The sequence below is a fragment of the Cebidichthys violaceus genome, unplaced genomic scaffold, assembly GCF_023349555.1.
Source record: "Cebidichthys violaceus isolate CVI_PGR_0920_01 unplaced genomic scaffold, fCebVio1.0.p SCAF_13, whole genome shotgun sequence".
NCBI lineage: Eukaryota > Metazoa > Chordata > Actinopteri > Perciformes > Stichaeidae > Cebidichthys > Cebidichthys violaceus.
This window is the reverse complement of record NW_027176296.1, coordinates 4,234,072-4,256,737: the sequence shown is the minus strand read 5'-3', so window position 1 is coordinate 4,256,737 and position 22,666 is coordinate 4,234,072. Positions and strand designations below refer to the sequence as shown.

The 22,666-nt window shown below is 40.0% G+C and overlaps 1 protein-coding gene across 2 annotated transcripts in view; it reads right to left on the bottom strand.

Annotated features, from left to right (window-relative positions):
* negr1 (neuronal growth regulator 1) overlaps window positions 1–22,666 on the bottom strand; it is a 132,124-nt gene that overhangs the window by 45,813 nt on the left and 63,645 nt on the right. For both annotated transcript variants that reach the window (XM_068707462.1, XM_068707463.1), the window contains exon 4: window positions 7,488–7,619. In XM_068707462.1, coding sequence (XP_068563563.1) covers window positions 7,488–7,619 — 132 coding nt within the window. The remainder of the gene's footprint in view (window positions 1–7,487; window positions 7,620–22,666) is intronic.

The window sequence follows — 22,666 nt, the reverse complement described above, 5'->3', positions numbered from 1 at the left end:
GAAACCTTGCCATGAAAGATAACAAGTGATGCTGGAGAGGGAGAGATGCCCGTGCTGGTTTAAACCTGAACCCTGCATCGACAAAGCAAAAAGTATGAAAAAAATCGAGCGTGTCAGAGGTACTGAATCAAAGGAACTGTACTTAACGTTCTGAACATCATTGTGGCAGCAAACAACTATTTGCAGTGAAAAGAAATAGTGGAGCATATCTACCTGTGCAGAAGATGAAGGTTGCTCCTCCTCTGTGTGTGGAGTTACCCAAGCTTCTCCTTGATTTGTAGACATAGACGGGCCAGCCGTGCATGCTTTTAGTGCAATGTTGTGCATGTGAGCATGCCCCACTGGTTAGCTCATGGCTGCTCTGCTTTGCTCTCATAGCGTTGTCACAAAAGCAGTCGCTTAACACTGTTAGCTCTGTTAGCACGTTAGCTATGAGCCCTCGGTTCGGCATTGTCATGTTGAGAGCAGCTGAGAGGCAATCGAATGGCTTCCAATCGCTGATCTTGCCCCTTTAAACTTCCAAATGTGTGCTGAAGACCATGCCATTAAATTCCATTCTAACTTTCTCAGAAATGTGGCTGTTACAGTGGCTTCATATAAAATAACATTTTGCATCAACATAAATTAAAGACAGGCCAATTGCCCAAAAAAGCCAGCGTCTTCCTATTCCGCATTAATAATTAAAATCTTTGATGCTGACATGTCATCAAGTGTTCTGCCATCGTTACACATGTATTTCCTGTAAATTGACTTGTGGCAGCTTTGTGATTATTACACGGGCGATCACCGAACATCTGGCGTGGTTACAAGCGCCTTTCGTTGAAGCATCTGAAACAGTGACGAGCAAATAAAATGTAACACAGCAAGATAGTTGGTTGTCTGTGTATTTTCCATGTGTGACTAAAGTTTGTGCAAACTGTCGAATCCCATCTTGCAACATGACGCTTAAACTCTGTAGTGTCACTCATTCAATATGAAGTGAGCAGAGGCAGCTCTCCCTGTCTAAACTACAGAAGAAGGTCAGGCACCTTTGATTTCTCAGCTTGAAAAAGACACAGGTTTTATAATTGTTTTATCTGTATGTAGTTAGTAATGAATCCCTTCATTCTACAACAGGGTGGCTTCATTAATTAATCAAACACTTGCTTTTTATCCCAGGCGGAGGTTTTTCACGGTTGTTTCCTTCTCATTCATCCCTCCGACTCAGCCACCTAGATGTGATATTTATGCCTTTGAGCCACACTGTGCAGCGAGAGTTTCAGCCAATAACGGCACCCACCTGCAGTGAAGATGAATATGTAAATATGAAAAAGTAGGTCAGAGATCAGATTTCATCAGGTAAAATCACAGCTGAAATATCCTTTCGCCAAGTAGGGCTTCTCAGCCAATCTGATTCCAGCATCACCCTCTGGATAACTGCCATGTTTCAGGTTGAGCTCATAAAGGTATTCAGTTGTCATTCATTCATCCCCTGATGTATAAAGACGAGACACAAGGGCAGACCAGTCATTTAATTAATGCCGTCTGATCAATGTACTCTTTTGAGCCTTAGTGAAATTCTAACAGAGGTTACATGAACTGGACTTAACACTTGGAAGTAGCTGCACACTGTGACAATGCCTTAAAGCTTCTGCCTCCAACGCATCATATCACAGAAGGCCAAATGGCAGGCTTAGTGTTATGGCCCGCCTGGTGTTATTAAAACTCCAAACATGCTAGAGCTTAAATTTGTTTCCATTACTCTGGTTTGCTTATTTTAATTAGTGGCCTTAATCTGCAATTAGCCCAGAGGTCACCTATAGTCTTAGCTTAAAAAAAGGAATCATTTTGAAAACAGAGAGAAACTGTTTTGACATGTATTTAATTAGACTGTTGTTAACCCGTGAAATGTCAGTGACACTCACTCCTATGCTGTCTAATTAGAACGATAAAAGACAAATAGTGCAGGCATGACTTAATTCAATTTAACTTATAGTTTTTCTTAACCTCTAAAGCCAGAGTTTGTTTGCTTTGGCAAAATTATTAAATAACAATGAAACATTTTCAAAACAACATGTGCAAACCTCCGAACCACTGGGCACTTGTTGACAACAGATTTGAATTTCTCATTCTTTTAAAGGTGCTTCATACGAGCGTGGGAGCATTCTTTTGCCTCTCAGCGGCTCACAATACGGCGACGGCCGAGTGGCCGGCTCGCATCTAACGGTTCCAACGGCAAAAGTGCCCGAAGAACCCGAGGCTTCCCCGACGACGCCGTTGGTTGGGACGACATTATCAGCTGTAAGCGGCGTATGAGCACAGTGCACAGCGCGGGTTGTGAGCTAGTCAGTGGGACACGCTCACATGCATGAACATGCACTAAAAGCACACGCAGACAGCCGGGCTATGTCAGTGAAGCAGGGAGAAGCTGTGATAAGAACACACACAAAAGGAGAGCTATACTTCTCTGCTCAGGTTGAAATCACTCCTCTGTATATTCACATAGCAAATAGTTGTTTGCTGCTATATTGGTGCTCTGAATCTAGTGCATTTGGCTATAAAATTATTATTATTATTGCAAATTGGCTATAATTTGCATTAACCAACTCACCATTTAAATACATCTTGGCTGATCAAAACTGATTATGTTGTTTCTAAGTCGAATAGTTGTGTTCTCCAAATCATGTATGAATTATTTAGTTGTGTAAGTAATCACATAGTCCACAATAGGCCATTCAATGGACACAATCTGTCAGGCATATAGCAGGAATATGATTACAGTAATATGGATTTTTTTGTAATGCTGGTAAATTGGTAAATTGCCTGTAAGGTGAAACTTGAACTTCACTAATGAATGGGGAGTGTCTCATATCTTACATCAACCAATCTTGCCTTCTGTCAATTTAGTTGACAGGTGCTATTCATGAGTATGGATTTTTGCCAAACATTATAAGGTAAACAATGAACAGGAGCATATTCCTCCTCAAGGAAGAGGAGTAAGGATCCAAGGTGCCGAGTGAGGAGATGACAGCAGAATAGAAGAAGAGGCAGAAGAGGACGAAGACATGGAGCTGTCCCAGATAAAATACGGGCCACACTTGTGGACCATGTAATTAACCATGGCCTTACAATGACAGAGGCTGGTCTCTAATGTAAACCATGCTACAGAGTCTTCAATTATCAAAACACTTCACAGGGAAAACACATATAATACTGGAATTATTCATATTACAGTGCCCAAGTTAAAGTAATACAGTTGAATTTGAGTAAAGAAAAATACAGTAGAATAACATTAAATCAATAAAAAAGTTAGAAACTCATGTTGTAAGACATACACGAGGCGTATAGCACAGGACAGCATTGCAGTACAATAAGCATATAGTGATGCTATATATTTGTGAAATCCAATGTCAAGGACTAGACTACCTTGTGCTGGTGGCAGAAGAGCAGTTTTTACACCTCAACAAGAGCCAGACAAAATTGTGGTAGCAAATAATTCTATTACACTCTGAGAGATCCAGAATGCAACCATGGAGGACAATGGCGTCTTACAAAATATCGACTCTGTCAGCATCTCCACAATAGAAAGTGTTAAAAAGACATCAAATGACCATAAAACAACTCTGCAAGGTACCATTTGATAGAAACTGTGATGGGGCTGCGGTATCAGCATGTGCAGGCAAAGTCGTGGTGTGCACTACAACTAGTATATTGTACCGTGTTATGGATTTTCCTTCATTGTGACCTACGCTTGTATGTACTTATTGACGTTGCAGAGAAGAACACAGAACATTTTACTTTGTTGCAACTGTATGATTCTACAGTAGAAGTGATTTGATATGTTAATTGTTAATGGAAACCTCTCACACCCTTGTGTTTGTGGATGAGGCTGTGTGACTTTGTAAGGGCAGCTGCAGTGTGTACTGAAAGTAAAATGAAAAAGTATGTGATTTGGAAAGCAGCTTCAATGTCTCTGCTTGCTGCAATTGATGCTGCTTGTGATGACATCACGGAGGAACCTTGCAGGGGATAGTTATTGCATGCCAAATATAATGGATAGTTCTATTTTTTTACCCCAGGTTGCAATGCAAGGGAAAATATCAGGAGCGACAGTAGACTTTTGTGTTGTACGCCAGCTTTAGTGTGCTACAGTGTTAGGATATACATTATTTTCCTTTTTTCTGTATTGATGTTTTTATGTGTCACATAAGTAACCTTTCTTTGAAAAATTTCACAATTTCCATGGAAATGTGAGTGCAATGTGTTAAACCTTTTTGAATATATATTTATAGGGTACATGGCCAATAAAGCTGATTCTGATTCTGTTGAAATCTGCATCTCAATAGCATTCAGTTAGCTAGAGAAAAATAGCATTCTAGATCTGAAAATATTCAGTCTCAATTTAAAAAAAATGGGTCAAAACTGGATACAAGGGACATTTCCAGGGTGCACTGCCATACTTAAGGAACTTTTAAATTTGAGGGGATTCACTTTTTATTTAAGACTAACACTGTTTTGAAGCATGACTCAGCCTAACTGTGTTGGTTGAGCTTTTGCAGGTGAACTATGGTGATATAGCTTTGAGAATGTTAACACTGTTTCAAGAAATGAGCCAACACAATTGAGAAAAACTGCAACAGGAAGGATTCTCTGGCAGGATCTTTGCCGATACTCTTGATAGGGTCGATGTACATCATCATAGCATCTTACATAATTCAATAACAGCCAATGAAGCCTGAATATTTGTATGTTTTTGTATGTATTTGTATGGTAACTTAAAAAGGGTTATTTGCCTAAAGAGCTTTCAGATTGCACATTGATGACTGACAAGAGAGAGTAAAACTGACACATGAAGAATCTCCCAGGGGAACCTTTATGAAGTTCAGTGGCTGATTTTGTCAGCAGAGTAAAACAGCTGTATGAACATGTGCCCATACAGAGTCATATTTTTTAATAACATTCATTTCTTGCTTCTTGCTATGTAATTATCTCTTGTTTTAGTTTCTGTGTCAGCTAACGTCTTCATTTTAATGCAGTACTTGGCATACCGAAGCCTCATCAATACCCCACGCTCCTGGGTGCTTGGTGAATATGGCTTGATGTGTGACAGTAAAGCATGAATGATACAGTGGATTGGGATATGGTCCAAATGCTTCTCTTTTCCTTCACTAAGGGAGGATTGCACTGGGGTGGAGAGAAGTCAGTGAAGAGTGGCCACCAGCTGGCTCAGGCTCTGCCTGCTGTGGCCATATCAGCTGCTCCAATGGACAACCTTAATTCATTTATTCTGCTCCTTATCTTTGTAAATGAGCACATGTCACAAGTCTCCGTGTAGGAAGGATGAGGCACCTTTCATGAAAAATACAAAATGTATTTACAAAATGTTTTGAGAGCTGAAACTATTTCAACTTGCCATGTGCCGCTTTAATGTCTTGATTTGTTTATGCAGGTCCCGTAGTTGCACAGCACTTCGAATGCTAAACAGCCACAATAAAACACAGGACCCTTTATGTGTAAGGGGCTTGTGAGGACAGAAATGTCTGACAATGGCATTACATGTTATCCATAGCTCAAACAGGATGTCAAGAATTATGAAACATTCATGAATTAAGTGGGAAGGAGCTTTGGCTTTTACACTTTGTGGAGACACAGGCTGCTAAACTAATTACAGCAGACAGATTTATAACATCAGTGACTTTCTCACTGTATATGTGAGAACTGTTCCAAAAAAGAGATTTCATGTCCACTAGACTAGAGCTACCTTTCAAGACATGTGCATAATCTTTAGTGATAATGATTTACATGCTACTTTATGGGTTTGATATTCTCCTATCCCTCGGGTTCATGGAATCATTTTAAAACCCATTGGATTCTTTCAGAAATACATTGCCATTGATTATTGCAGCATGATGTTTTGCTTAGTTCCTGAAAAGAAGCATATGGATATTGCAAATAATGGGAAGATAATGCTTTTCAATAAAAATTTACTATTAATGTCACTTCAGTGTATTCATACGCATATTTTATAAAGTATAATCAATCCAAGCATTTCCAACAAAGGCCTGTGATGTGTTGGAATTAGTCTGGGTGAGATACAGAACGTCCATTTCTCAGTCCCATAGGCAGAAGTAATAGCCTATACAGTTACCTCCTTTGTATCCATTTTTCAGCAAGTGAATCTCTGCTATACCTTCAGGATTATGTAAAACATCATATTAAACAGGATTCAAAAACAGTTTTCAGAAGTCAACATACCATTTAAAATTATTAAAAGAGTCCACAAATGATATCTGGACAATTTTCTTCTGCGGTACACGCCAATAATAAAGAATGAGTAACTGGTCAATGACAGGAACAGCTCTGTAGCTCTGTAAGCTTTAGATAACTCTGGGCAGCGGGCAAATACCGCCTTAACACTTGACGAACTACAGCATACTCCCACCCAAAGTATCGCTCCGATGCTCAGGCTGTGGTGACTTTGCCTGACAGCAAAGGAAAGTCTTCCTAATCAATTCACTCCGTTTGGATACAAAACCCACATAACCCTGCTGCCTCGCTTTAAAATACGGCGTCTGACTATGACATGCCTTATCAATCACTGTGAATATCTCCTTTGTTCTGCAGCATAAAGCCACTCCTAGTTGTCAAAGCACTTTTCATCCTTGAACTCACGTCTCAGTTGAGCTATAAATAACTGGCATCTAAAACTCCTCTCAGACCCAGCTCATTAGAGCCAGGCATTACACAGAAATAATGGCCACAAGACTTGGTTTTATAACAAAGCCAGGATGTAAGTGTATTAACTCAGAGAGGTGGAAATGCAGCTAAAGTATTATTAGATTTAAAGTTGTTTGAAAAAAAAAAAAAAAAGTTAAATCGTCAATACGGTGTATAAAAAAATAACTATTTCCTAAAACTTGCATGATTAGCTTTCAAGATATGACTCAGTAACTGGGCCAGGAGTGCTTTTTCTTTCACTCTTCCTCTCCCTCCGTCTTTGAGGCTGAATGCATGATAAGCTTTGCCAAAAGTGAGATTTAGCACAGGGCATCTATGCAAAACCCCCATGAATAACAGCAAAGTAGAGGAGCACTTTTAAAAGGAAAGGGAATGGCAATGATTGTCAAGCACCCATTCCTGCCCATACTTGCGAGTAGTGATTTTAAATGTGACCACGACAGCCAAAGCCCAGTATCATTCATTAATGCCCTGGCTCCTCATTACTGTCTCCTCACTCTTTTGAAAGACTCATTACCTGCATAATGGAATAGTGCTTAGAACAGTCAGACCTTTCCTTAGTGTGAATTAATCACCTACATGCACAGACAAAAAGGGAATTCTCACATTAAATATTAAGAAACTTCTCGCTCTGGCTTTTTTACTTTTTCAAACTTCTAAAAGGTGTACTTCATTGAAGACATGACACTGGTATCATTGAAGACTGCCCCGACGTCTGTCATGTGTCTGCAAGGGCAGCGTGGGGGGAAGAAAAAAGACATTATACTTACAGTTGACTGTGACTTTTACTGTTTTGGTGTCAGGAGAGGCAATGTCATTTAAAGCGCTGCATTCGTAGTCTCCGGCCTGGTCCCTTGTGATGCTGGTGATGTTAAGATATTCACCACTGTCATGCTTCCTGGCTGGAAATAGAAAAAAAAGAGGCAAAGTACTTACACTGTGTCTACAAAGAATATAGGATATACAAACACTTCACACACACAGACACACTCACAGACACACACACACACACACACACACACACACACACACACACACACACACACACACACACACACACACATAGCTCCAAGCTGTCTGTAACCTATGGATAGAGTGTGGAAAGCCTTCATTTAGAATAAATAGCTTTCAAGTTTAAGCCTTAGTAGAAGATGCAGTGTGATTAGGTATTGTACTGAACTCCTGATTAAAATAGAGGATTAGCAGTGCATTGATCCAGTCATATTGATATGGTGGCAGGAAATGAAATAATGGTGTATTCCCAGTCATCCACTCATCATTTGCTCAACTCCACACAATGCAGTTAGCGCTACTTCCTGGAAGACAGACAGACTGGATGGCTCAATGCACATGTCAGTGCTTTATAGTTAGCCAGCAGTGCCAAAGGCAGCAGCAGAAAAGCACCACGACTGGCATATTAGCTGGAGGCAGTGCAAGTCCACACAACCATGTCCACTCCAATCAGCAAGAAACATAAAAATACTACACTACACTACAAAATACTGTAGAAAATATTGAAACTGGAAATATGTCAATGGGAAAGAAGCAATAATGAGATACAATATGGTGTGTCCATAGTTCAGAGAGGATTATCAGGCCGAAATATAGAAGTGAAGTAAGTGAAAGTTAAGTAAAGTCTTGGCAATGACAGACAATAATCCACCCCCACCACTGATAGACGGATAAATGGACAGACAGAGAGACAGATGGTAGATAGACAGAGAGACAGATAGACATACAGACAGATAGACATACAGACAGACAGACATACAGACAGATAGACATACAGACAGAGAGACAGATGGTAGATAGACAGAGAGACAGACATACAGACAGATAGACATACAGACAGAGAGACATACAGACAGAGAGACAGATGGTAGATAGACAGAGAAACAGACATACAGACAGAGAGACAGATGGTAGATAGATAGACAGAGAGACAGATGGTAGATAGACAGAGAGACAGACATACAGACAGACAGACATACAGACAGATAGACATACAGACAGAGAGACAGATGGTAGATAGATAGACAGAGAGACAGACATACAGACAGAAAGATAGAAAGGTAGAAAGGTGAAGTTGAGGATACATATAAAGAAAACCAATATGACTGGATGTTTTTTTTTTTATAATATATGATTATAGGATCTCAGCAGGCAGCGCTGTGTGTAATAAAGAGACCAGAATTAATTTCCAACACTGAGTGAAGCTCAGTGTGAAAATCTATTTATATACAACTTTTCAGGGTGGTAATGGTGGTTTGGGATGGAAGATGTGTGGCGGCATGGGGATTAAACTGAGCGCACAATCAAGCAAAACTGAGCTCAACATACTGTTCAGAAAGCAGCTGAGACCTGACACTGACTCAGCAATATCTAATAAAAGAGTTGCCAGAATCAAGACAACCCATGCTTCAGGAGTGGAAATGCTGCCATTCTCCCCTGAAAGTGAGCTGAGTTCTTATATATCGCAGTGTTCTTATTCTGCAGCCATGGTAGCTTTTTATCTGCTGGCTACTATATGTCATAAAACTTGAAACTGAAGGTATTGTTGATAATGAGCTTTCCTGTCTCTTGTCACACAACGATGGATTCCAAGAGTCTTGGCAAATATGTTGGTGGCTACACAAACAACAGCAAAAAGAAAAAAATATGTTGATCCATAAACAAGCACCGGATGTCTCTGAAAAACAGAACTGGTAATATGCCAAGAGAGCCCAAGGACGGTAAAATAACACAAAGGGCTCTATTTTTGTGGCGGTGCATAGCTCATAGCTTGGCTTTCCATCAGTGAAGACGCTTTTTTTTTAAAGGATTTTTAAAACTTAATCCCACTGATTGGGGAGGGGGGGCATTACAGAACAAGTCAGTATACCAAAGGGTGCAGAGCAAGCTTGGTGTAAAAAGATAGGAGGGATTATGCAGGCCAGGTTAACATGGTGCAGTTCACCTCATTCTTTACATTGTCTCTATGACTTTACCTGTGTTATGTATACGTGAACAGCCATACCTATGCTCTTTGTGCAAATTATGCTGGGGAATTTGACTTTGGTGTATTTTTTCTCAAGCAGGAAATAAGTACGAGAGCACTAAATATAGATATGAGAAAGCATAGCATGTGTGTCAAAATCAGCAGCACGTCTGGGATCTCTACAGGAGAACAGTGTTATACTTGACTGTACTTAATGGGACTAAATTGAATCCAAAATACATGAATACATCACAATTCAATTGAACTTAAACAGTTTGGTTGATGTGTGAATCGTTCTTCCTGTAGCTTCAGTGCAAGTCATTGCGCGGTAGCCCTGCAGACACACTTGGCCTCAGTAATAATAGCTGGAATTTAAAGCGTCGACATATGCAGAGGGACTGGATATTATCTGTTTCACTGAATACGTAGGTATCCTGCTATGCTAGGCTGCAGCCGTTGCCAGCACTTCTGTGCTTGATAAAATACATCACATCCTCCTAAAAAATGCGCAACAGAATTGTTTTTGAAAAAGAATAGACAGAAAAGCATGTCTTTAATTACATAATCTTATTTTCATTTGTGTTTGTGAGAGATACAGCATTGCTTAATTAAAATGAAATGGTTTTATTTATCATGTATTAATTAACTGTTGATGAGACCTAATTTCAGCACAGAGCTGAAATCTGTACCAACATCATCAGTAACAACATACTTGTACATTATGATGTAGGCAGATGGGAGTAAAGTTCAGATTACATCTGGATGAGGCAAATCATTTCGGGGCAAATCAATGACTGATACCAAGCATGCTACGGTGAGCATACTGATTCCCTCAAACATCCAACTGTTTCATAGCTGTGCTTTGCACCTGTAGTCATACAATTACCACAATGCATTACCCCGGCCATGATACTGTATGTTTAATTATGCACCTCTGATTCAAAGACATGCACAGTAGCTGGTAAGTGTGTCAGAGGGACACACACACACAGTCAAATCAAAGCAAACAATTAGATATATTCATTTTAATGAATGCCTAAAAATTGCAAACACAGCTTTTATGGATTTTTGTGAACCATTAGTGGTTCCACTCTGTCTAGCCTGTTTACTGCACACAATAATCAATGCTACAAATCACAGAACCTACACAGCACGGTTATGTCCGCTGCTTTTATTGTGAAGCGCTTTGTGACGTCAGCACTAGACAGATGCTGTATAAATGCACTTTATTTGCACAGTTGTGGATTATAAAAGAAGTACCGATTTTATGTCTCAGTGCCGTGTGTATATCCCCCCCCCCCCACCACCACCACCACCACCTTCCTCACAACAAGTAGTTAACATGGTTGACCTGTATGCTGCCCTAACAGCACAGCTCTAGTGTATTTTACTGTAATGGGGAATTATGACACGCAGGATCTGGAAATCCACTGTGTGCACTTGTGTCTTTTACTAGGGCAATGAAATCAAAAGCAGTGACCCATGAGGCCAAGTATGCCTGATGCTTCCAATGGCATTTATGGCTGAATCAAATGCAGTGGTTTCCACAGGAAAGCACAGGGACCTTTTTGTCACTGCATGGGAAACAATAAATCACTAATTTGCCTGAGATGGGGGGAGGGGGAACAATCAATGTACAGAAACAAGAAACGTTGAATAGAAATAAAACTTGTTGATGAAATACAATATAAGTCATGTTCTATGAGATGGTGGTGGGCTGAGGCATGGTACAATCAGCAGGATGAGAACAGAGACAGGCTTTTCTCCCTTCTGCCTAACAGTGTTGCACAGCCCCTCAGTCTACAAATATTTTCATTGGCAACAGGAGCTTGGATGCGATTGACAACGATTTTGAAAGGCAACAATATTATTTCTTAGCCTTTATTTTGCACTCAGTTTGACCTGAAATTGGGGAGGTCATTCCACCTCCTCAGGAGAAATGCTGTTTTCCCGGCTTTAGTTGACAGAAGACTCATGTTTGATAGTGGTTATTGAATTTTGATTTGAGCACTTAACTTTATATAACATTTATGCCAAAGTTAACACATACAAACATTTCATTACAAATTGTGATGCGATTAAGAGAGAGTCTGCACTGGGTCGTTCTTACCATGATGTCACCCCCTCCCCCCCCAGATTGTAGGTTTTCTATGGTCCTTTTCTTTCAGTTCATCAAATGTCTCGAGACATCAGACAATGTTTCTAGTGTAAAGGGAGCGCGGATATGCTGATGAAGTAACTACATTTGAAGTTAAATCATCTGACATAGCTTCTGAACTTTTATCTTAAATGGCATCCACACCGGAAACGTTATTCTTGCCAGCAGAACACAATTTCACTCTACCGGACATATCTGTTTCACCTGATTCAATTTGGTCTGAAGTCGTTCGTTCAAGGCAGTCGGTCTGATGCCGCCCCGCCTGATGTTCACTTGTATGGCACCAGAAAGCAGACCTATTTCCCCCTCTGGCTTTAAGCCTTACTGTCCAAAGAATCATGCCATATTGAATGAAGTCTGAGACCTAATTACTAAAATTATGAATCTAATTTAGTTTAAATTGATTTTTGGTTTTGTGACAAGACATATAATAAGATAAAAATGCCAACTACGGCCAAGTATCAATAGGAAGGAATGAGTCCTACAAAGTCTCAAAGTGAATGGCTTTTTTTCAGTGGGTTTTTTGTTAGATATAAAATCCGTCCCTCTCTTGAATTTTGAAGCTTTTAAGTAACGTTAAATTTTTACCTCTGCCAATAGCATTCAACCACCAAATATCATAAAAGTAGTGTTCATTTGTGAAGATTATCTTGCTGAAGAAAATGTGCAATTATCATAAACTTGTGTTTGCCACAGAGCATATTTTCAATGATAGGCCAAAATCCAATGGCCTACACAAATACATCATCCCCGCAGGAAAATGAAAGAGTTCTCCAACAAGTGTAGCTTTCATAAAACGAGAATGCGGTGGCGTGGTTGACCCTGTGAGCATACATGGCTGACTGTTTGGTGCCTTCAGCTAACCCACACAAAATTGAGAACCCAGCATTTGATTAAATATAAAGACTTCTGCCAAAGTGAGTTCTGTATCACTGAACATTGAGGATGCAGAACAGGTAAAGGATAAACTGAAGACTTGGGCAAAGAGAATGGGGATGATTCACAGCAGGAAGGAAGTCTATGTCGAGTTGAAACAGCAGGATAATTTAACTGCATTTGCCTTAAAGGTGGAGTCAACGATTGTGGGGAAATGAGAAGAAGAATTGTATTGGATTAGGATCGCTGACTGCACCTTTAATCATGGTAATTGACAACCAGGATTCAAACCATACAAATGTTAAGATACACCATCCTTTTTGAACATGAAAAATATATATTTTTTCACATTTTCACTTGTTATAAGCAGGTGAAGCACAGAGATAATTGATTTAATCAATGATGAGCTTCATTGTTTTGAGGTGTCCCAGTAAACCAGCATACACAATACCAGTGTCTTAGAATTAGCACTCAGCCATTATTAATGTTATCAAAATGTCTGCTTGCACAATTCATAGACGACAAATGCAATTCTCAATGTAACTGGCACAGCCATGTGGAACAGGTGTGAGTAATAATGACTCCCACATTCAACCGTCCCCTTTGGTGATATCCACAGGAGGCATGTAGGCTCCCAATTAAACTGATAGAGCTAAATATTACAGCTCACAAATACGACGAGAACTGTGGAGCGCTGAGCTGATGATTCAGAGTGAAAATATCTTCTAATGACATCTTTGAGATGGTCAAAGATTAGTCAAGCCTCCAAGATGCGATAGAACGAATGAAGTATAGTGGGAGATATGACATCACCGTAATTGTGTATATTTTGCCAAGACCACAAAATGCCACTAAAGATTATCAAAAATGTATTGTGCTCTTTCAGCCTACAACCATTGTTTAGCTAACATTGTATTAGGTGAATTATACGACAACTTTGAGGCCATTGTTTGTATAACGTTACATTACCGCTTGCTTTTGAGTTTGAATGAAGTCTCTTGTACTCATTAATCGCACAATACAGCAGTGGACGTTGCAGAACCACCGGTTGGAGATTTGCACTCTACTGAAGCTGAAATCATGCTGTAAATGTCTTCTCTAATGATAGCTCATACAGCCTATAGTCCCACTGGTGTGTGTAGTAAGGGTGAAGAGGTACGTGATTAACTATTATAACCATTACCATCATTTGTCTTCCCCACTAAGAATTTTTATTTTATGACTCAAGAGGTAATAGAGATATGTTTCTATGTCTTTGCTGCTAAATTAATTTCCATGGACAAATTCTGTAGCTAAGCTGTAATAAAGACATTCGAAAGATGGTCCCTGTTGAGCAAGTAAATGATTTGATACATTTTGTGGGAAAATACGTTTTTTGTTTTTTTGACAAAACACAAATTGGAAGCCAAATAAATTGACAATATTGCAGTGTTTAGGCTTAGGAAACTCAGAGGAAAAAGATGTTTGTTGATAAGTAAAATTATTGGACTGAATGTGAATGTGTTAATTTGTACCAATGGGGTGTTAGAGAGATCCCAACATATGTATTTATAAATGTGCATTTTGTTGACTGATTTAAATCAGTGTAATAATTATTATCCTTTACGAAACATTAATGTATTTTGTTAATTTATTTGATTTATGACAGTTACAATATTGTGAAATGCCAACCATTGTAAAAGTGCAGCAAAGCTATAGGTTATTTTTTTGTGCCCACATCATCTACATTTAAACGTAAGTATTAGGTGTGGTTTATGACAGTTAATGCTAATTTAAATTAAAAGATATATTGTGTTGCAAGTTTTATACTGTAACATGCATCTCGTGATTATTTCGTATAATCAGATATGTTCTATGGACTCCTGTTTGAACAAATACAAAAATACATGTAATACTGAAACAAATGGACACATTTCCATTTGAAAAAATCTAATTAAGCTGCAGTCTTTCTTGATAAATGGAAGCCAATATATTTAGTTGCGTCAGCCTGCCCAGGCTGCAAATGGTATTCCTATCGATTACAGGAGAAAGGGGGCTTTGCAAAGGTCATAGAAGCCATTATACAAGAATCGCATCCCTGATAGAGGCCGATACTTCGAAGATCATTATATGTTGAGTGCTCAACCTTGACATTGCAGAAAAACAAAACAGACAGAGCATTATGCATCCTGAAAAAAATATGAAGGATAATAGATGGAAGAAAATCCACTGTTGATGTAAGTAACGTTAAACAGACCTGACATGCGTTGTGTGCGAGTTCACGCTGAGATATTTGAAAGACTTACAGAGGCCCTTCTCACCTGAGGGAGATGTCACTCTAAGCAAATTAAAGAAATCATAGCAAGGTTAATTTCACATTCAGCGCCAACGCTTGCTAAGTCCCGTTGCAGTAAGCAATTTCCCACATTGTGTAGGGGAGCTGTGAGTACACTTCCTTCAGGGCTGCAATAGGCAGATAGGGCAGGCATCGCTGAAGAATCCATTATGGCATAGAGCAGCATTTTCTACATCAATTTATCCTTTTAACTCCCAAAAAAGGAGAACAACCCACGCTGCTTCATTGTGTGCTGCTGCCTTCTGGCCCCAAGTCAAGGTGTGGGCAAGAACTAGGGGTAGAATGGCACGATGTGCTGGGCCTGTCTGGACAACATGCTCTTAGTCGGCCTCGATACCTACTGTAACCCCTACTCTGCGCCCTGGCTGTCAATCTGAGGCCACTAAAATCCAGAGAGTGGAAATGGGCCAAAGGAGCCCCAAGTCATGTCTGATTCTATGTGTTCACCTCAGTGACCCATACAATTTCCTCACTGTTACTTTCTGTGCTGACATATTTAGCCAAATGCACTGCAGAGAGGGAAACACAATTTACTGTACTGGATTTAGAGATTGAGGTTGAGACATCTATGTGACTGTGTGATTAGAAGAAGAGCTCGGACAAGGCAGAGGGCAGCATTCGTCAGGTAGCAAATAACACACTGAGTAACACTCAGAAAATGTTAGCAACATGTTTATATTTTTGTGCATTACAATTGATGCATTAATGAATATGTTGACTGCAGTAAAAATATAGCATAGCTCTAATTACTTTACTTAAAAGTAAAGTCCATCACCATTGATGATACTGTGGTGACGCCAACTCGGACTGCGAGGAACCTGGGTGTGACCCTGGATGACCAACTGTCATTCTCGGCAAACATTTCATCCGTTACACGCTCCTGCAGATTCCTGCTCTACAACATCAGGAGGATTCGTCCCTTCCTGACTGACGAGACGGTGCAGGTTCTCATCCAGGCTCTTGTCATCTCCCGCCTGGACTACTGCAACTCTCTACTCGCCGGAGCCCCGGCGTCGGCCATCAGACCTCTGGAGCTTGTCCAGAAAGCCGCAGCTCGCCTGGTGTTCAATCGCCCCAAGTTCTCCCACACAACTTCCTTTCTCCATTCTCTACACTGGCTACCTGTAAGAGCTTGCATCCAGTTTAAGACTCTGGTGCTAGCCTACAGGGCAGTGAAAGGAACAGCTCCTTCCTATCTCCAGGCCATGGTCAAGCCTTACACCCCCGCCCGACCACTTCGCTCTGCTGCCTCGGGGCGATTGGTTGCCCCGTCGCTCAGAGGTCCTGGCAGCCGATCGACCCGGTCACGTCTGTTTTCTATCCTGGCCCCACAGTGGTGGAATGAACTTCCCACTGACGTCAGGACAGCGGAGTCGCTGCCCATCTTTCGGCGCAGGCTGAAAACCCACCTCTTCAGGAAGTGCTACCCTGAGCCTTCCACTTAGCACTTATTGTTTTCATACTAGCTTGTTGCACTTATTGTATTCGTAGTACTTATAGCACTAACTGTTTTTCTTGTTTCTGCACTGTACTTTGGCTCTGAGTTATGCTCTGCTTCATGCTCTTAGATGCTTGTTTGGAAAAGGAAATGTACTTATGACTTCTGGTGACTAGTAGTTCTTTTGATTACCAATGTTGAATGCACTTATTGTAAGTCGCTTTGGATAAAAGCGTCTGCTAAATGACTGTAATGTAATGTAATGTAAAAACTCTACGGTATATTTCCGAAATAAGTGGTTGATCAGACAAACATGTAGTAAATAATAACCAAACACAATAAGTACATACTGGTAGCTCAATCCCTCAGAAGATATGAGTTAAAAATATTCAACACGTTTTACTTTACTATGAAACTGGAACATACTGTAGTGTGTAAGAGACCAAAAGTTAACTCCATAGCACAGCTCAACTGTACTTATTATTTAATTAACTTCCTTGGCCGGCACAGTGCGTGGAATTGAATCAATCTGTGGAGCTTGGCCAACGCATGAATACTTAACACACTGCAATATGAATCTGAAACTATATTTAACCTTGTATGTATTCAGAATGAGAGGCTTTTACAAGATGGACGAATTGCAACAAGAATGGAACAAAAATAAATGAAGATATATCTGTCTATATATATATATATATATATATATATATATATATATACAAGATTAGTAGTATGGGGATATAGGGACATAATTGAGAAGAGTCAAATCAATCACCCTAATCAATAATAAAGTCAAAAATAATTAAAAATATGTTTCTGTCAGTGGTCTGTCAGCCTAACAATGTCATGTTTTGAGTTATTTTTGAATGATGTGGTAAGTGGACGACCTGCTTTACCTGCTGAGCCACTGTCGCCCAGATGAATCACTCATGAAAATAATCAGTTGTAGCTCTGAAGTCCTGCGATGTCAAAGGGTCCTAAAGTCAGAAATAATGAATGTATCATAAGGTGCTACATACGAGATTAGGAGCACATCTATCACTTCCACACTGCTCTCAACATGGCGACCGTTGAGCCGGCTGCTCGCAGTTAACAGCGAAAATGTCGCTAACAGTACAAAGAACAGCAAAAGTGCTAATAAAAGTCACAATGTTGACCTGAGGGGGAACCGGAGGGTGGGTGCTACACTCCTGCAAAGACGGCATTGGTCGTTACGGCTGTAAGCGCTGCATGAGCGCAGTGTAGAGCAGCAGCTGTGAGCTAGCCAGTGGGGCACACTCCGTGCACCAACACGCACTAAAAGCATGCATGGCCGGCATGGCCAGCTTGGCTATGAAAACAAAGAAAGGAGAAGCTTGCATAACTCATACACAGATGGGAGCGATTTAATTCTCTAATAAGTTGACATTAATCCACTATATCTTTACACAGCAAAGGTTTATTTGCTGCTATATTAATGCTCTGAATATCAAATTAGCACTTTTAATTTGAAGGAATTTCCTTCAAAAGGGAGGTGGCAGTTAAAGAGCTTTTTTTTTTCTTGTTTGTTTTTGAAGTCGCTGCCTGGAAGTAAATCATCAATGGCTGCCCGCTGCCATTAAATATGTGCAGAGTGACAGTAACTCAATATCACATTTTAGATAAAACAGGTCTACTTTTCATCATGTTACTGACACTTCATTAAAGCATGTGACGATTGAACACCTCTTTAGTTCGCAAAACTCAGCTCAACAGCTGAATGGGGAAGTGTTAAGCAGGGCTCCTGCTGGTGATATCTGAAATTTAAAATGCAGCATGTAACTCTTTATCTTTCACCTCCCATCGTGTTTAAAGCATGCTCAAGTGTCTGCCTTTGAACTGCGCATCAGTTCATTGCAAACTATGAGAAAAGGAATCCAGGGCTGAATGAGAGATTCCTGGTGAACAGACGGCCAGAAAGTTGCTGAGCATCTCATAAAGAGCTGCCAAATTCCAGCGCGACATGGCAGACACAGCTCAAGGTATGTAGCAGTGATATAAAGTCAAGTCTGAATAATTCATTGTACCGTTCACATTGAAACCAGACTGAGCTGCCGTACTTATGCACTTGCTGTTGCCACTTAGTTCAGGACCAAGCAAGTTCTGTTGGATCCAGCTTTGAGTAAGCTACTGTACTCATACTGCAGTTACTTGTCAGTTTAAAGGATGCTGCTGTCTGTTTCCTGGGGGGATGTTTTGGGGAAGACGTGCCTCGTGCAATAAAATGAAAAAGCAAAAAAAAAAGAGAAAACTTGCAGTATGTAGAGGCCTTGGGGTCCTTCACACTTGGCATTCCTTATGTGAGAAAGTAACGATACGATGAGGACCTTGATGATATATTCTCTCCACACTGTCAAAAGCAAGAGGACGCTTTGTGCTCAGAGATTGAGAAAAGAAAGAACAAATTGATGATGTTATGCACCAGTGTATCAGCTTATATTAAAGAAAGTTTGAAGATAGCTGCTAATATTAAAAGAAATGTTTACCTTTCCCTTGATTGGAATCAAACTCTACCTACATTTGCTCCTATAATAGACAATTGTTTGGATGCTGATTCGGTAAATTCCACTTTAACGAGTTTCTGTTTAGTGATTGGGAGCCGAAAGGGACATCATTTTCTAGAAACTATTTAAATATGTTGTTTACTTGTTTTTACATTTATTGGCAATTCTGTTTTTATATATTTACATTAAATAGTTAGAGAGATTCATTTTTTATTTGTATTTTTTTGATTGATTTGAGGTATCCAGAATCCATTGTATATATTAAGTTGCCAGAAATGAATCAACTATGTTTTGACTAGTTTTCAGTTGTAAAACTGAACACTTATGGACGTTTAAGGACTTTAAAGTTACATCTTTCATTTCCATAATATGGTCTAAGTTACTGTGATCAAGTTATGTAGTCCAGTAGTCAAGTATAATTAGTACATTGAGCCCTTTTAAATTGATTTGAAATTACTTGATTTATGCTTCAAGGTTTTTCCCTCTCGTCTTAGGAGTGTAGTCGGTCACGACAGGTCTCTAACCTATTTCCAGCCAGATTGAAGTGGGATGTTTGACTCGATGTGTGTTCCCTTCAACATCCGTCAGAGATCTCACTTACTCGGTAAGTCTCTTTTCTTTGAGCAGCCTCCTGTTAGGCGGAGCGGGACAGAGCTCAGTGGTGCATGAGTTAAAATATATATATATTTTTTTGTTGAGTAATGTAATGTCGATCTCGTGATCAAAAAGGGAGGATCTGTCGCAGACAGACTTTATCAAATATGATGAAATGTATAGTTTGTTCATTGTCACGGATTGGTATTTTGAGAGACCTTGGAGTCCTTTACACTTGGCATGCCTTATGTGAGGAGGCTCGATGTGTCCAGATCCTAGGGTACATAGTCTGGAGGTCTCCTCCAACATGGCGTGATTACACTTGATTCTGCATGATGTGAGACACACTGTATAAAGCTGAGTGAATGGACTATTACTTGACATTTTATCCTATGACTGTGTCCATACGAGCTGTACCAAGACCTTCTCCGACATTAGATTTGTGTTGTAATAAACTTATATATTCAAGTAAGGAAAGCTGAGGCTCATCCAGTTATTCTTAGTTTAACCGAAAGTACAAGTTCTCCAGATCAGAAAGTGAGAGAGAAAAACAGCTGAGTCCCATTACAGGAAACAATCAACTACGTATTCTGGTAAACTAGTCAGCCTTTTCAAAAGGTCACACATCTATCCCATGGATTCAAATCTCAATTGAAAAAGCTAATCAGAGCATTTTGCCCAGTCATCCAACCAACGTGAAACAGACTTTGTTAAAGGCTGTTTCACCCCCCCTCCCTATGACCTGAAGATGGCTGAGGAACCACAGCACAGTGCCTAAGCAATACCCTGAAAGACTGACATGTCACACAAGCTATTGTGAGCTTTAGGAGCAAAGTAAGAAGTGATGTCAAGAGCTAAATAAATGTATAATGACAGAGTTGCTTCTGGGAGTATTACCACTGTACTCCTTCAAATGGCATCTCTCTTTTAAATTCAGCTGTTCTTTAACCATACAAGTAGTTTGAGAACATCATAAATCCTGGAGTAGAAGCTGCAGGATCGCGTTGACACACACAAACTTGGCAGCTTCCCATTTATTATTTTCAACCGGTGACTGCTGCGGTGCTGGAACAGTCGGGGGTAGAATCCTTGCTCAAGGGCACATCAACAACGGTTAATAAGGGTAGTGAGAGCATGAAACATTCACTTTGCACATCCAGATTTCAGCAGCTGATAAGGGGACTCTAGCGGGCTTTCCAGTCATGAGCGACCTTATCACGCAGCAATCACCCCAAACTCCCGAGGACTTCACTGCCAAGCACAATTTTTACATGGGTAATTAAACTGTTCCACAAAACAGCAACGCTTCTTTAAGCTAAATGAGCTCCAGACACATGCTGACACCGTTTCTTCTCCTAGTAGCATGTCAACAAAGATGATCTGTGTGTTACAAGTACTTGCTTCAGTTTGCATCTCTCTGACTGAAAACTAGTCATTGACTTTATATGCACACACACTGAGCCAAATTATTGTCTCAATAAACAGTTTATGGCCACACTTCACTGGATGCACAAAGTGTATTCTTAGTTGGCAGTTTGCTGCTTGGCAGGAAGGGGGGGGGGAGGAAAAAAAAATGCAAACACAAAACAGTCGGAGTGGGAATAGGAACTTGACAGTCAGTCGGGGCAATTTATCATCCTGTCAAACTTCACTGACTGCTGCAGCAGAGCTATCCACGGAGCAAAAAATCCCCACCTCCACCCCAAAATGGCTGACTGTTGAGGAGAGTAAGGCCGGCAAACAAAACCTGTCAAGTAGACATGTTTGTCACTTTACAGCCATTTCACCTGCTTGGCCTCACGTCAATGAAAGCAATTGCTGCAACCAAATATAAATAGCCCAAATCGTGTGCTGGAGGTGTAAGGATACCATCAGGCGATAATACGATTCGTGAAACAAAAATCATGGTTTCGATATAAACTCACAATACAAAAAGTTTGACTGAAGATACACTATGAAATTTCTTGATACTAAAGTTTGTCTCATACATTGTGTGCATCCATACTATTTTAAAGTAATTACTAAATCACCTTTATTACAAGTAGATCCTTCTATAGATCTACTGAGAGAGCTCAACACGCTGCAATGCAGCACAGTAAAAAAGACAAAACACAAGCAAATGGAAAGAAAAACTAAAGAAGCATCTTCACCCCTTTGACGACACATTTGTGTAATAAAAACGTCTGCAAATAGATATAAAACACAAAGGGTCTATAATAAGTTCCCTGGGAATTTCCATTGTGTTCAACTTGAAGTATTTGTGTATTTGCTTGTATTTTCTGTATTAGCAGCAACTTTCTTTATCATGTGTAAATTGCAGAAATTGTCAAAGTTTCAGTTTAAGTTAATCTCCATTTACTGAAGAAAACAAAGTATGAACTTGTTCAGACCAACAGTCCCCAAACTTTAGTTGGCCACAAACTTCAATTTCCAAAGCAAATGTGGCAATGACTGTTTTTCACATCGAGACATCATTATAATAGTTATCATATGTTTTCCCCCCAAAACTCTCCATCTGTAAAAATGTGAAGTTTAGTTAGGTTTCATCATTTTCTTGAGAGGACTGGTGTTATGACTATTTACTGCCTGTTGGCATTTTTCAAATCCTGAGAAGCCACTTGCATTTTTTTTGTTTTGTGTTCATGGTAGTTCAGTTGGTGTTTGCATGTCTGCTTTTATTGAATGGGACATTCATAAGTGACATGAATATTTCCATACGCTTTGACTGCACATTCAGGTATCCTGTGCACTGGCTGGAGCGGACTGTTCTGCATATCCAACAGATTTAATTGAATTCCATCGATATGTAATTAGCCTATTACAACCTTTCAGTTGTACCACGTCCTTTGGACAAATGGCCCTTACTACAATAACCGACTCAAAGATCCCATGGCAAATGGCTTCCTTTCTGATGTGCTGGGAGACAGTCTGTGATTACATTTCGTCCCGGGCCCTTTCATTTGACCAGCATATCATTTCTTTCCCGGCACACTTCAAAGCGTGGACACTTCAAAGTAGAATGAGTGACTGCCACTCGGACTCTGAGGAT